Source organism: Pan troglodytes, chromosome 1, assembly GCF_028858775.2.
Source record: "Pan troglodytes isolate AG18354 chromosome 1, NHGRI_mPanTro3-v2.0_pri, whole genome shotgun sequence".
In the NCBI taxonomy this organism is placed as follows: Eukaryota; Metazoa; Chordata; class Mammalia; order Primates; family Hominidae; genus Pan; species Pan troglodytes.
Window position 1 is genome coordinate 42437302 of NC_072398.2, and position 16331 is coordinate 42453632.

Here is a 16331-nt window from a genome sequence, read left to right on the forward strand (position 1 = left end):
AAATGTGGCACATTGAAGTGGCAGTTAGCTGTAAAGAGAAGAGGGAAGCATTTTTAAACTGTAGTAAGGTTTACCCGAGAGTGATTACTTTTATAAGGAAGAGATTCTATGAAAATGCAGCAAGGAGGCTGGTCCGTGGAGTACCACGAAGCTGGGGAACTGCAGTTTTCATGCTGATTCTCTATCTTTACCACTCTGGGTCAACTGTGGCAGAGAAGCTGTTTTATCTTCCTTGGGCATGGGAGAGGAAAGGAGGAGGGATGCATATGACTCAGTTTTTAAATCAGTACCTTACAGGGTTATTTAGTAAAGTGGTAAGGCTTCTGTAAAATGCTTTGAGTGACTAGGAAACAAATCAGAGGCAAAATAACAACATAAAATAATAACACCAAACATCAGAAAACTGAAGGGAAGAGGAACGAGTCACTGAAAACCAGGGACACCAGTTGTCCAGGTCACCAACAGCTTCCTGGTGCTCCCCCACCCCACAGTCTGCTGTGAGCTCTTTCGCCTAGAATGAGCCTAGAGAATGGCCTAGTGGGGCAAGGGACCTAGCACTGGCTCTCAGCCACAACTAACACCACATCCCAAATTACCCCTCCAGAACAGACGCCGAGGGACACTAGAAGCGAGGAGTAGTTGGGATACTTTTGCTACACCTTCTATCTTGAGAGAAAGAGATTTAAACCAATAGTATAATACATCAGTTGAAATACATCTGACGATAACAACAAAGATGCATTGACCTATAAAAAGTCATTTAATGCATATTCCAGATGGCCAATACAAGCTGGTTAGGTAATTAGCCCTTGAAGAATTCTTTTATAGTCATATAAAAATGTTTTGTCTTGTTTAAAAAAAGTCTAGTCTAACAAAAACATCCACCAATGGGCTTGCATTTTTTTCCATTTGCAGGTTTGTAAGATCATAAAAATATACACATATGCATCTCTGGGCATATCTCTGTCCACTAGCTAATCAGTTTTGGCAATACACTGCATAGGGGTATACCACCATTGGTTTCTGACATTAAGTTAGCTTTAAGCTTATTGGCTATTCCAACAACTGGAGGCAGCTTAGAACCCAATCCCTGGAAAGCACTTGCAGGATTAACTACCCGTTTTCCTGACACCTTGTCTATGGTGGTGAGAGGTCTGGGGACAGACTTGCTAATCCAAGGGTGTCTTAATGCTTGAGCTGGGGTCAAGCGGGCAGAGGGGTCCCAGTGAAGACACCTTTTCAAGAACTCTATAAACAAGTAGTCATCACACCCTTTCAGTGCTGTCCCCCAGTCTTTGCTGCCTGGGGGACCCCGCTTTTTACCCCTACGTGAGCGACCCCCCACAAGCACAACCCTCCCATCTGCCTGGGTAGTCACAGAGCAGTAGCGGGGTATGCCCTTGGAATTAATAAAGTACTTGGCACGTTTGGATTGCTCCAGAAGTTTTGGTGGTGGCATCCCTAGAAGCTCCATCATGCAGGCCAACTGGTCTCCTTCATCCTCTCCAGGGAAGAGAGGCTGTCCTGTTAAAAGTTCTGCAAGGATGCAGCCAAAACTCCATATGTCAATTGGTGTGCTGTAGCGGCTTCCTAAGATGATTTCTGGAGCTCTGTAGAACCGAGACTGGATATATGTGTAGAGCTTCTGGTACTCGAAACAGCTGGACCCAAAGTCAATGACCTTGGTTGAACTGCGCCCGTGGTGTTTCAGGAGAATGTTTTCTGGCTTCAGATCGCAGTGAATAATCTTATTTTTGTGGAGGGCATCCAAAGATTGCAAGATGGACTGGGCAAACTTGCGTACCAACTGGACGCTAAAACCCTGAAACTTATTTTTTTTAATCAGCTCATAAAGGTCTATGCTCAGCAATTCAAAGGCCATGCAAACATGGTTCCGGAATGTGAAACTTTCCAGCATGTGGATAACGTTCATACTACCAGTTTTATCCTGTTTCTTAAGATGCTCCAAAATCCGGATCTCCTCAGCTGCTTGACGATGAAAGCGCTTCTCATTGCGCACCATTTTTAGGGCCACGTACTGTCGAAGTTTGTGATCATAGACCCTGGCCACCTGCCCAAAACTCCCCTTGCCAATAATTTTCAGCACCTCATATCGATAAGCTAGATGGTCTCGAGGTACATGAATATAGGCCCCATCTGCATCATCATACCCTCCATTATTGGGACCACCAATAACTCCATGTCTTTTCTTGGCATTTGGACCTACAAAGTAAATTTCTGGATAATTAATTATTTCCAGTTTCTCATAGGCAGTGAGGTGGTGTTTATATTGCTTCAGGGCTTGTTCTGGAGTGAGAGGCACCACTTTGGGTGCCTTGGATGAACTGTTGGATTTTACTGTATTCAAGCAATCTGAACTTTTACCCTGAGAAACAGTAGGAGAGCATTTTTCAGAGTCACTGATGCCATCTGACTGAATAGTATTGGATTTTCTGTTGCCAAATTCTTGAAACAGCTGTTCTACCTTCATCTCACCTCCATCCAAAAAGTGCTGAGTATGATCTCTTGTAAACTGCTCAGTGGTCATCTATAAAGAGAAAATGAATATAAGTCATTAAAAACATTAGAAAGATGGAAGAATCCTCCCTCCTCCAACTGAATAACAACAAAACATGTCCAGTCATGTTTACTTTAAGGTTAAAATGACCCAAAAAGAAGATAAGAAAAGCAAGAGTCTCTAGCAATTTGTGTTATATTAATTTTCAGACTCCCTGAATATTGCGGCCATCCCTAACCCCCATATATGCCTTGCTTTGTTCAAGACAAGATGATCTTACCATGCCCCCCACATGCCAGGTTCCTTCTTACAGATGTGTCCTTGTACTGAGAATCCTTCCACCCCTCATCCCCTCGACTCCTACATTCCTTCAAAGCCCAGTTTAATTCCTCTCTCTTCCACTTAGAACTATGCCAAGCCCATACTAATTAATCTTATATCCTAACTGCAGCTTCTCCAGTTTGTGCCACATAATTTGGTACTTGATTATATATAATATATGCACTACCTTACACTGTTTACTAATTGTTTCAAGTATCTTCCCAAATATTAAGGACATATAGCATGATCAAAATAATGCATACTGAAGTGTAAACAAGAAGGTACTATCAAGTGATAGAAGCAGAATTTGAACCAGAATAGGTCTTCTGGCTCCTATTCAAGGGCCCTTCCCATTAACATAACTCAGCACCAGGTTCTCCCAGCACCTGTAGACTAGCAGGGCTGAATGTTGACTATGGCCTGGAATCAACAACGTGTTCAATCATCTACTCCCAGGTCCCCATATAAATTACTGTAGCCTTTTAACTCAGTTCATTGAATCACAAAAGCTCTAAGTTAAAGAGAACTTTTGAGATCATCTGGACCAATTCTTCAAGTACCTGATAACAGTGAGGGTCCAAGGTCCCTGGGGTACTTATAAAACTCTTCCCTAGCAAGAGCCTACTTGATAAAGGAGTACTACTCCTTTCACCAGGTTTTCCACAATCTTCTCCTGGAAGGGATAGTGACCCACAGAAAAAAGCTCTACTTACTCCTCTGAATTAAGATTCTTTGAACTGAAACAAGGTTTTTTGAAATAAGATGGAGGAAAAGAAGGACAAAAACAACCAAACACCTAAGTAAAATTAATATTAATTACTATTACAAAAAAAGGGTAACTATGTGAGATGATAGATACATTTAATTGGCTTGACTGTAGTAACCATTTCACTATGTATATCAAAACATCATACTGTACACCTTAAAAAATAAAATTTTTTGGCCACGTGTGGTGTCTCATGCCTGTAATCCCAACACTCTGGGAGGCCAAGGCAGGTGGATCACTTGAGGTTAGGAGTTCGATACCAGCTTGGCCAACATGGTGAAACTCTGTCTCTACTAAAAATACAAAAATCAGCTGGGCATGATGGTGCACACCTGTAATCCCAGTTACTTGGGAGGCTGAGGCAGGAGAATTGCTTGAACCCAGGAGGTGGAGGTTGCAGTGAGCCAAATCATGCCACTGCACTCCAGCCTGAGCGACAGAGTGAGACTCCGTCTCAAAAAAATAAATAAATAAAATAAAAAATAAAATAAAAACTTTGGCCAGGTATGGTGGTTCATCCCTGTAACCCCAGCACTTTGGGAGGCCAAGACGGGCAGATCACTTGAGGCCAGAAGTTTGAGACCAGGCTGGCCAACATGGCAAAACCCCACCTCTACTAAAAATACAAAAAAAAAAAAAAAAAAAGCCAGATGTGATGCATGGATGCGTGCCTGTAATCCCAGCTACTTGGGAGGCTGAGGCAGGAGAATCGCTTGAACCTGGGAAGTGGAGGCTACAGTGAGCCAAGATCACACTACTGCATTCCAGCCTTGGCAACAGAGTGAGAGACTGTCTCAAAAAAATAAAATAAAAAAAGAAATAAGTGAAAAATACTAAGAAGGGGCTGGAAAGATAAAAATGTTAAATCTGTTGTTAAAAATAAAAGGAAGTCTAGGATACTTAAAAGAACAACTGTTTTTCTCAATGGACCCTGAAGAATTATGTCCTTTATCTGTCTGATAATTTCAGAGAGCCTGTAGTATGAGGAACAGATTAATTCCGGAGGAGCTCTGGGCTACAGTTGTAATCTCTAAAAATGTAAGCTAAAAAGTAGTCAAACCTTTAAAAACTAGAAATTTTAATATAACCTAAGCAAAACAAAAATTGTATTTATAAATTACCAAAAATAAATAACAAAAAACAATATTAAAAAACATAAATGACAAAAATTTAAGTGTTGGCATACCTCAGACAGCCCCCGTAATTCAGTTATAAAAGTCCTGCTTGCTCCTTTTTAAAAGTCATTTAATCAATTTAAATATTTATAGAACACATACAGTTACATGATGTATTATATGATCTTAAACAAAGTCAAGGAGCCAGTTCAAATGTAGCCACAGCTTGGCATTTAGTTTTAAAATAAAGGGGCCAGATATTGCCCAAGTACATATAGTCTCTCTGATACCAAAATAGAAAACTATCACTGATCAAGAAAATAAACAGGCCCGCATATAGAATCTAAATATTGGCCAGCCGTGGTGGCTCACACCTGTAATCCCAGCACTTTGGAAGGCCGAGGCGGGTGGATCACCTGAGGTCAGGTGTTCGAGACCAGCATGGCCAACATGGCAAAACCCTGTCTCTACTAAAAATACAAAAATTAGCCAGGCGTAGTGGCGCGCACCTGCATTCCCAGCTACTCGGGAGGCTGAGGCAGGAGAATTGCTTGAACCGGGGAGGTGGAGGTTGCAGTGAGCTGAGATCGCACCACTGCATTCCAGCCTGCAATCTATTAGGGAATAAATTTGGTGGAACTAGGAAAAGAATTTTAATTATTTGGTTTTAATTAGATTTACATAACAAAAACAAACATCTACAAGCATCTTGGCTAGTTTTCCTTAAAATCTTTACTACCTAACTTTAATTAATCTAAATATTTACTGCTTAAGTCTTTGAAACACATCCTGAAGAAACAGGGAGTCAGAAGGCCTGGGTTGGGGTCCTGGCTACACTACTTAAAAGCTGTAGGTCCAGCCAGGTGTGGTGGCTCACGCCTGTAATCCCAGCACTTTTGGAGGCCAAAGTGGGCAGATCACCTGAGGTCGGGAGTTGGGGACGAGCCTGACCAACATGGTGAAACCCCATCTCTACTAAAAATACAAAAATTAGCCAGGTGTGGTAGTGTGTGCCTGTAATCCCAGCTACTCGGGAGGCTGAGGAAGAAGAATTGCTTGAACCCAGGAGGCAGAGGTTGCAGTGGGCCAAGATTGCATCACTGCACTCCATCCTGGGCGACAGGGCAAGACTACTTCTCAAAAAAAAAAAAAAAAAAAAGCTGTAGGTCCCTGTTGCCTTCCTGAGCCTCAGTTTCTTTATCTGTAAGATGTGGATAATAATATCTACTTGCAGGATGTTGTGTGAATCAAATTCTAATTAAAAATAATAATTTCACCAACTATAAAATATTTAAAAGACACTGGTTACAATTCAGCAAAATCCTCAACACATTAAAGTTTAAGTTCCTATACACCCTTCCCCTTCCCCTTTTCTCTCTTCTCTTGCTGGCGGCTTCCTCCATTTCTCCAGCCTGATCTCCCTCCATCAAGCGTCTAGCACTAACTATGCCTTCTGCTCAATGAGGGCCCCCACAATAGGCCTTCACTTAGGATACAAGGAATTGCCTCACCCACTTTCTCCCCACATAAAACATGCTTTCCACTCACTATACAATGTACTGTGTTACCTCTCCATGGATATTTGAACTTCAACAGAAAATCAATGCCCTAACCCAAAGGAATGCCTCTCTAGGAACTGCAGTTACCAGTGACAAGCTGTTAGGAAAGGTATTTGTGGTGCAGTGTCTGTCCCTGGGAATTTCCCCTACTCTGCTTACATGTAAGGCTGGACTGGCTCTGAAGGTCTTCATTTCTGTTTGTGATAATGAGAGGGTCTCAGGTACACAACATTAATAAGAACAGATACATATCAGAAATGTAATTTCCACAGAACTATTACAATAATATTAAAGATGTCACTTGGAATCCCTGACTCATGGTTTTTCCTTAAAGTAAGCCTAAATTTCTCTCCTTGCAAAATAAGTCGTACCTTGCCTTTGGGAACTGTGCACAGAAGTGTCCAAATTTCAAGTAGGAACCCTCTGGGTACCTAAAAGGGGCTGTGCTGTCCCTGCCTCCACCATTCTGTAGGTTCACCATCCCCACTACATCTGCTTTACCTCACCCACTCTCCTGTTCACATTCTCAACATAGGCTGCACTTTACGCCTCTCTTGAAGCATGCCTTCCAGAACAGAGCAGGCTACTTCAGTGTAGTCCACCATCAATATCATCTTCTCCAGTGAATCTGGAGAATTCTGGGAGTTAATTTTTCCACACGGGGAGGGGTTCTCTTATTTATTATTATTATATTTTCATTATTATTATTATAAGTTCTAGGGTACATGTGCACCACACGCAGGTTACATATGTTACATATGTATACATGTGCCATGTTGGTGTGCTACACCCATTAACTCATCATTTACATTAGGTGTATCTCCTAATGCTATCCCTCCCCCCTCCTCCCACCCCACGACAGGTCCCGGTGTGTGATGTTCCCCACCCTGTGTCCAAGTGTTCTCATTGTTCAACTCCCACCTATGAGTGAGAACATGTGGTGTTTGGTTTTCTGTCCTTGCAAGTTTGCTCAGAATGATGGTTTCTAGCTTCATCCATGTCCCTATAAAGGACATGAACTCATCATTTTTTATGGCTGCATAGTATTCCATGGTGTATATGTGCCACATTTTCTTAATCCAGTCTATCATTGATGAACATGTGGGTTGGTTCCAAGTCTTTGCCATTGTGAATAGTGCCACAATAAGCATACGTGTGCATGTGTCTTTATAGCAGCATGATTTATAATCCTTTGGGTATATGCCCAGTAATGGGATGGCTGGGTCAAATGGTATTTCTAGTTCTAGATCCTTGAGGAATTGCCACACTGACTTCCACAATGGTTGAACTAGTTTACAGTCCCACCAACAGTGTAAAAGCGTTCCTATTTTTCCACATCCTCTCCAGCACCTGTTGCTTCCTGACTTTTTAATGATCGCCATTCTAACTGGTGTGAGATGGTGTCTCATTGTGGTTTTGATTTGCATTTCTCTGATGGCCAGTGATGAGCATTTTTTCATGTGTCTGTTGGCTGCATAAATGTCTTCTTTTGAGAAGTGTCTGTTCATATTCTTTGCCCACTTTTTGATGGGATTGTTTGATTTTTTCTTGTAAATTTGTTTAAGTTCTTTGTAGATTCTGGATATTAGCCCTTTGTCAGATAGGTAGATTGTAAAAATTTTCTCCCATTCTGTAGGTTGCCTGTTCACTCTGATGGTAGTTTACTTTGTTGTGCAGAAGCTCTTTAGTTTAATTAGATCCCATTTATCAATTTTGGCTTTTGTTGCCATTGCATTTGGTGTTTTAGACATGAAGTCCTTGCCTATGCCTATGTCCTGAATGGTATTGCCTAGGTTTTCTTCTAAGGTTTTTATGGTTTTAGGTCTAACATTTAAGTCTTTAATCCATCTTGAATTAATTTTTGCATAAGGTGTAGGGAAGGGATCCAGTTTCAGCTTTCTACATATGGCTAGCCAGTTTTCCCAGCACATTAAATAGGAAATCCTTTCAGGGAGGGGTTCTCTTCTTAACTTTCTTTCCTTTCCTGTAAATAACTCAAATACTGGCCTGAATCAATTACATATCAAGTCTGATGTGTTATAAATAAAACCTTCCTTCCATTGTTCTAAAAAAATCTACAGTGTTCACACATATTAAACTATAATTGTTTTAAAACACTAAATATTTCCCCAAATGCCCATCAATCAAGGAGTAGATAAAGAAATTATGGTATATATATATACCATAGAATACTATTTAGCCATAAAAAGGAATGAAATAATGGCTTTCACAGCAACCTGGATGGAATTGGAGACCATTATTCTAAGTGAAGTAACTCAGAAATGGAAAACCAAACATGGCATGTTCTCATTCATAAGTGGGAGCAAAGCTATGAAGATGATGCAAGGGCTTAAGAATGATACAATGGACTTTGGGGACTTGGGGGATAGGGTGGTAGAGGAGTGAGAGATAAAAGACTACACACTGGGTCTAGTATACACTGCTCGGGTAACGGGTGCACCAAAATCTCAGAAATCACCACTAAAGAACTTATTCATGTAACCCAAACACCACCTGTTTCCCAAAAACCTATTGAAAAAAAAACACTAAATATTTCTAGTCTAGGGTTATAATCACAATAACCAAGCAATGTATATGACTGACTCTACCAAGTATTTTCTTAACCATGTAATTATATCCAGAGACATGAATAATGTCATATTTATCATGTTTTATTTCATAAGAATGCTTCACATACCCTGTTAATTTGATGGGCTTCTGGCATTTTAAATAGAATCTTCTACTGTATTAATCAAGTCTTAAAAATCTTGCTGAGAGGCCGGGCACGGTGGCTCACGCCTGTAATCCCAGCACTTTGGGAGGCCAAGGCGGGCGGATCACGAGGTCAAGAGATCGAGACCATCCTGGCTAACACGATGAAACCCTGTCTCTACTAAAAATACAAAAAATTAGCCAGGTGTGGTGTGGGTGCCTGTAGTCCCAGGTACTCGGGAGGCTGAGGCAGGAGAATGGCATGAACCCAGGAGGCGGAGCTTGCAGTGAGCCGAGATAGCGCCACTGCACTCCAGCCTGGGTGACAGAGCGAGACTCTGTCTTAAAAAAAAAAAAAAAAAAAAATCTTGCTGAGAAATTCAAAAGGAATAAAGGAATGTCCTTCTCACTCAGATATAAAACCCTACCTTTTCCCCAGCTCCCAAACCCTAAATCCCTGTAACACAAAACTTAACCCAATAAAAGCCTATGGGCAGATGATTTATAGTTTACCATGAAAATGTAGGAGCATCTTGAATAAATGAAGCTAGAAAACTTTGTAAAAAAAAGTAACAGGATCTCGGGATAGAGTCATGGCATAATGAAATGTAAGTGGCACCAAGAGGTCAAAAGGCATTTTTAATTTTTTTTTTTTTTCAGCAAAATGAGTAAAGACAGCCAGGTGCGGTGGCTCATGCCTGTAAACCCTGCACTTTGGGAGGCTGAGGTGGGTGGATGACCTGAGGTCAGGGGTTCGGGACCATCCTGGCCAACATGGCGAAACCCCATCTCTACTAAAAATACAAAAATTAGCCAGGCATGGTGGCAGATGCCTGTAATCCCAGCTACTTGGGAGGCTGAGGCAGGGAGAACTGCTTGAACCCGGGAGATGGAGGTTGCAGCAAGCCGGGATTGTGCCACTGCACTCCAGACTGGGCGAGAGAGCGAGACTCGGTCTCAAAAAAAAAAAAAAAAGAAAGAAAGAAATGAGTAATGAGTAAGACATCTAAAATCTTCTTGCTCCCTCACAAAACTGTCATGCCTAACACCATGCAGTAAGAAATTTATTTTTGATCCTGAAACATACAATATAAGTAACCTACTGGAAGATAAATAGCATCGGCTAACTCTGAATCAAGTTAAAATGACTTGGCTGGGCGCGGTGGCTTGTGCCTGTAATCCCAGCACTTTGGGGGGCTGAGGTGGGTGCATCACGAGGTCAGGAGTTCAAAACCAGCCTGACCAATACGGTGAAACCCCATCTCTACTAAAAATACAAAAATTAGCCAGGCATGTTGGTTGGTGCCTATAATCCCAGCTACTTGGGAGGGTGAAGCAGGAGAATCACTCGAACCCGGGAGGCAGAGGTTGCAGTAAGCCAAGATTGCGCCACTGCACTCCAGCCTAGGTGACAGAGTGAGAGTCCATCTCAAAAAAAAAAAAAAATCAGTTAAAATGACTTAAAGTCAGATGTTAACACTTCAACCCAATTGCAAATAGTTTCCTATAGAGGTGAACCAATTGGCAGCAAGTAACCAAGCAATCTGATGGGCAACACAAGATGTATATGGTTCTGAAATTATTAGACATTTTTTCATATTAAAGAAACAACTTGCAAAGAATGGAAAGAAACCCCACTACACTCCAAAAAGGGGACGAAAAAAAGGGTGACCAGCCTTCAAAATATTTTTAGCTCACGTTTTGTATACTACTAGTGTTGAAAGTGGGGAAAGGGCCGGGTGCGGTGGCTCACGCCTGTAATCCCAGCATTTCCAGAGGCCGAGGGAAGTGGACCACTTAAGGTCAGGAGTTAGACCAGCCTGACCAACATGGTGAAACCCTGTCTCTACTAAAAATACAAAAATTAGCTGGGTGTGGTGGCAGTCGCCTGTAATCCCAGCTACTCAGGAAGGCTGAGGCAGGAGAACTGCTTGGACCCGGGAGGTGGAGGTTGCAATGAGCTGACGTGACACCATTGCACTCCAGCCTGGAAGACAGAGTAAGACTCCGTCTCAGGAAAAAAAAAAAAAAAAAGGAAAAAGGTTGATTTTAAGCAAAAACTGATGACAACAGGAAGGACTATGAAAAATAGAAGTAATTTTTCCATATAGAAACAATTTCAGGTCTTAAACACAGAAACATGAAAGAGAAATATTACAAATGAGTCAATTCAATTATTCAGTTTGTTCATCTGATGACATATGCAGGAAATTTTAAAGTCATAGGATAGCCTCTCTTTGTCATGGAACTTGGCCAAACCCTGCTCTGCCTACCACTCTACGCATGCTGAAGGAATGCAAGTTAATTTTATCTTAAGTTAAAAAAAAAAAAAAAAAGCTGCCAGGCACGGTGGCTCACACCTGTAATCCCAGCACTTTGGGAAGCCGAGGCGGGTGGATCACGAGGTCAGGAGTTCAAGACCAGCCTGACCAACATGGTAAAACCCCTGACTACTAAAAATACAAAAATTAGCCAGGCGTGGTGGCACGCGCCTGTAATCCCAGCTACTCAGGAGGCTAAGGCAGGAGAATCACTTCAACCCGGGAGGCAGAGGTTGCAGTAAGCCAAGATCATGCCATTGCACTCCAGCCTGGGCGACAGAGAGAGACTCCACCTCAAAAAAATAAAAAATAAAAAAATAAGTGTCTGCAGTCCCCAAAATGATTAAATGCATTAAAAACCAAACTGTTGTAGTTATCATCTATCTATAAAATGGTTCTCTTTAGTATACTAATAAACGAAGACTGCATTTCCACCGTGCAGGGGAAGAAAAACCCCTGCAGATCTATGAATTCCGAGATGTTTTCTGTTTCTTATTTTTGTTAAAAGGAGCCTTTGTAATACTAGGTGTATATCATCCTATACAAAAATAAGCATTACCTAAATAAAAGTAGCATATTATTTTTTTCCTAGTGCTATATATTTATCCCAGTGGAAACTGAAATAAAAAGGTGAGCTCCAAACTGAAATCATTCTGAAAAGCTAAATTTGGACCAAAGACATTGTTATTCCAAAGTCAAGAGAAATCAAAAAGAAACCAAAAAAAAGTCTGGTTGTCAGTGATACATAAGTGTACCTTGAGCATTAAGTAGCACTTCCTCCTTTCCAAAACAATTCATGTACAAAGAATGACTTCTTTTACTTACATTTAGTCTTCTGGGTGGAGGTGGTTCAGAAGGATTGCAGAGTACATTTGGACAGGGGGGACATTTGGTTTCATCTATCATCATGAAGGTGTCATAGACACCATCCCCCAACCTAGTTAAAAGGATTACAGACAAAATCTGTCAGTAACTGAAGAATATAAAATCCTATGTCTTAACTGCTTCATATCTGCTACAAGGAACAGTAATAGAAATAAATGTCTACACTACATTTTGGCACTGAATACAAACAACTGGGGTATTTGGAAGAGGTACAGAGGAAATCCAACTTTTGTTTTTCAAGGACAGCATTTCTAGGTTTGTATTTTAAAATAGTTGAAACAAGTCTCTCTGAATGTTGTTAAACACAATAAGGACTATCAGAAGGATTTCATAATAACTTACTACTTGAAAATAAAGGCTAGTTTGAATCTGAAGCTCACAGAGAAAAAAACAGACCAGAAAAAAATAACAGAGGTAATAGTTTCTCAAGTCAGAGACTTGGATTCTAATCTCAGCTCTAACACTGGCTGTGCTACCTTCTCCTCTGAGCCTGTCTTCCCCAGTGCTACCTTCTCCTCTGAGCCTGTCTTCCCCAGTGCTACCTTCTCCTCTGAGCCTGTCTTCCCCAGTGCTACCTTCTCCTCTGAGCCTGTCTTCCCCAGTGCTACCTTCTCCTCTGAGCCTGTCTTCCCCATGTTAATGGGAAGACTAGCTCCAGTCTACACATTTCTGGGTCTTACAGGCAAGAAATAAAAGGCCTTTTTAAGGCTGTCTTCTCTTTATTCATTTACTTACTTACCTACTTACATCTACCTAACTTGTAGAAAAATACAGTAAGTACTACAGCAAACACTAAAAGGATGCTCTAAATTATAAAATGTATTGAATTTACTTCTCTTTCCACTTCATTTTCTGGTGGATGGTGGAGGCAAAATTCTAAATGATTAAGGATCACTTCTCTGTTCTTTAACACTGTGGCTCCACCACTGTAAGGGAACACAAAAGACGGAGAGGATTTATTTAATCCACAAGATGGCCCTGAATAATGTATTTCATCTGCTACCAAGAACACGGATTTCCCAGTTACACACATCAGCATTTCATTGTATCATTTTACATGATACACTATGAATATAACAATGACGATGTTGCAGAGGAACAATTTTTTAACGTCTTTTAAAATATCCTGGAATATTCTGGTCACCTTTAAAAACTGTTTTGTGAAATTCATTCTAGAGTTTTCTTTACAGATGTGTTATAAAAATATAAAGGGAAAAAAACCGCTACAAATATTTTTGGAATGCTCTTTTTAAAAACATGCTCACATTCTGATAGAATTATTTATATTTTTAACAGGGAATGGCTTCACTAACAGAAACCAAATATTCTGGATGTGACTGACCCTTTGCCATAAGCCTGATAAAACGAACCAGGATAGGCGTCCACATATATAAAGAAAAAGAAAACGTGCAAAATTGCCTAGTGACTAACAGCCAGAGGAAATTAACAAGAGTCTGCATGCAAATAAAGCGGGAAGCAGGGGTCTCTTCTCTCCATTTAGGTGTAAAATACAACGCAAGGTGGGGAATCTCTCAAAATAGGATTCGGAGAAAGCCCTACCCAGCACAGCCCATAACCTGTACATTCGAAGCTAGACCGCACCCCTCACAGCAAACCCCAAGAGTTCAGCCCTTGGTTATCCGCTCTAAGCAACAGGGCTTCTTTCCAAGGTATTGCTCCCGGGCTCCCCCCCTTTAATAAAAAGCCCCACAAAAAGTCCTACATTTTCGTAATCCCTTAACATATACCCCGATCTAGGGTCTCAGAGGGAATCCAGGGGTGGAAATTCTTCTTGCTCTAACTCCGCTCTAGCCCCCTCCCCCGCTCCCGGTGAGACAGGGATGGGGGGAGGGGGCCCTGATAGAGAGGAGGTGGGGGCGGTCCTGGGGAGGCAGTCAGACCCCTGCCCTCGTCCCTCCTACTGAGGGCTCACTCTACCTCCTCCCCACCCCCAAGCTTCGCTTGCCAGCGCCAGCCGCTCCCTGTGGCGCCTCCAGCCCGTTACCCCGTGGCGCCGTTACCTCCGCTGCTGGGGCGGGAGCCCGGCCCCAGGCGGCCCCGCATCCTTCCGCCCAGGCCCACGAGCTGTGCCTCCCATCTGCTAGCTCGGGACCCCGCGTGGGGAGAGGCGCCAGTTGGGGGTCCGGCCGGCCACGCCACCTACGCCGGGACGGCTGCCTCCGCGGCGCGACGCTCCCACGGGTACTCTCGACAAGACACTGCAGCTCAGCGCACTTTCGCTCCCGACTGGCCCCGGCTGGGAAGTGGGGAGACGCAGCTGCAGGGGCGGGAGGAGGAGCGGTCTGGTCGCCTAGCAACCGCGGCACGCCCCCGGGAAACGCCTCGGCGCAGCTACGCGCTGACGCACAGGGGCGGGGCCCGTGGCCGGTAAAGGCCACGCGGCGCTCCTAGCCGGCGCTAGTACTGGCGCGGGAGGCGGAAGGTTGGAGGCGAGGAACTCGCTGCCTAGGCTGCTCGGGTCCCCTGGCGCGAGCTGTAGACGGAGGAGGGGTCCGGAGAAGGAGGGGTGAAAGTAGCAGTTAGCCCGCGATCTCAGAAGGGCTGCCCGCCCCTCACGGTCCCTTAATAGCACGTTGCGTCCTGGAAGCTCTAAAACGTCCCGCTTCAATATGAATTTTAAATTAGTGAAAACATATGTGTATTGTTTTAGGCTTTCCCACCGCGGGGACGGCCCTCCGGGGGTTGGTGAGTTACATAAGAAAGCAATAATAATAAACCCATTTATTGACACGATGCCTCCATTTATGAACATTTGATCTCAGTAACGGAGGTACCCGACGACTTTCGTCTTTTACAGACTTAGCTGGGATGCAGAATAGAAGCTGGGCCTTTGTCTGACTCCCCTGCAACAGTCAGCCACAGACGGGAAGGCAGCGCAGGAAACTGAGGCCAAAGGAGCCGCGCTTCCTCATGAGCATGAAGCGGCAAAGCCTGAACTAGAAGCTTCTAACGCCTAACCGTCCTCTTGCCGCACCAGGACCTACCTCTGCAAGGCCCTTCCTGACTTTTTCCTTAGAATGTGTGTATATGTGTCTTTTTCCTTTTCTGATGCTAAGACACCAGAAACACCAATGTTAAGCAGATTTCCATCGTTGGAAGTTAAAACACCCGAACACAAGTGTTTTCTTGAGTGTGGCATCTGGTCAGATGTTTTATGGGTTGGTTTGTTTTTTAAAAAAAAAAAATTTCCTGGAAGATGGGTGGTAAGAACCAGTCAGAGTTTGTAAACCCACCAAGCACGAGGCGGTCGGACCGTCCAGATTCTGGAGTCCAGAAGACACCAAACGTTCTCAGAATGCCAAACGCGGGCGCCACCTGGTGGGACTAGAACGCTCATTGTCCCAAATCAGCATAGCACACAGTTCCCATAAATCTTAAAAATTCCCATCCAAGGCTCATTTCCGTGTGACTAAAAGTCATATTCTCTGTTCTCGTGACTCCAAGTAAAAATGTCCCTAAAGAGCCAAAGTATCTTCACTGTATAAACTAATAATCTATTGGTTTGGGGAATTTTATTTTTTGTGATCAATGTTACTTTAGCCTTTCTATGATATACATATAAATTAAAAAGTTTTCTTCCATGATGATTTTTTAAAGTTTATTTTATAAATAAACTTTTTCTTTTTGTCTCTCCCTTCCCCCACTTTGCAACCAGAGCAATTCTGCTTTCACGGGGGTTTGTATTTGGGCTCTTACGAAGCTTTTGTTTGAAGAAAGAGTTCCATGGCAACGCAAAGATTGGACGAGGTTACTGTTGAAGTCCCTTCCAGCTCTAAGATTGCAAAATTCTATTAAATAATCCCCGTTCTCAGTACTTATGTAGACACCTCAGACCACTTTACTGCCCTCCCTAAACAGTTGAATGAGACTTGCCCCCACATGATTTCTTACCTCATTCTGAATCACTGCTCGCGAGAGGATTGCATCCGCAGTCTGTGCTTAAGACACATCTTCCAGAGCCAAGTGGAAGCGTTCCTGCTCCCTTTCTTGCTCCTAAGGTGGGAAATACAGAGGCCGCCTTTGTCTTTAGCCTATTGTTCCCATGGTCAAGGGAAAGAGGACTCCTCGAGGGTGCTGGAGCTTCATAAATCTCTGACCTTAGTGACCCAATGT

The 16331-nt window shown here is 42.8% G+C and overlaps 1 protein-coding gene and 1 long non-coding RNA gene across 6 annotated transcripts; one reads left to right on the top strand and one right to left on the bottom strand.

The window, feature by feature from the left end:
- Nucleotides 1–737: 737 nt before the first annotated feature.
- DYRK3 (dual specificity tyrosine phosphorylation regulated kinase 3) lies at nucleotides 738–14542 on the bottom strand. 5 transcript variants are annotated; one of them, NM_001280296.1, is given in 4 exon segments: nucleotides 738–2548; nucleotides 12138–12249; nucleotides 13030–13123; nucleotides 14219–14284. In NM_001280296.1, coding segments are annotated over 3 exon segments (1707 nt in total). In that variant the 5' UTR covers nucleotides 13047–13123; nucleotides 14219–14284; the 3' UTR covers nucleotides 738–970.
- On the top strand, nucleotides 14522–15799 carry LOC107969956 (uncharacterized). Its single transcript, XR_001712135.4, has 2 exons — nucleotides 14522–14903; nucleotides 15016–15799. It is a non-coding gene; the product is annotated as an uncharacterized LOC107969956 (long non-coding RNA).
- Nucleotides 15800–16331: the final 532 nt, after the last annotated feature.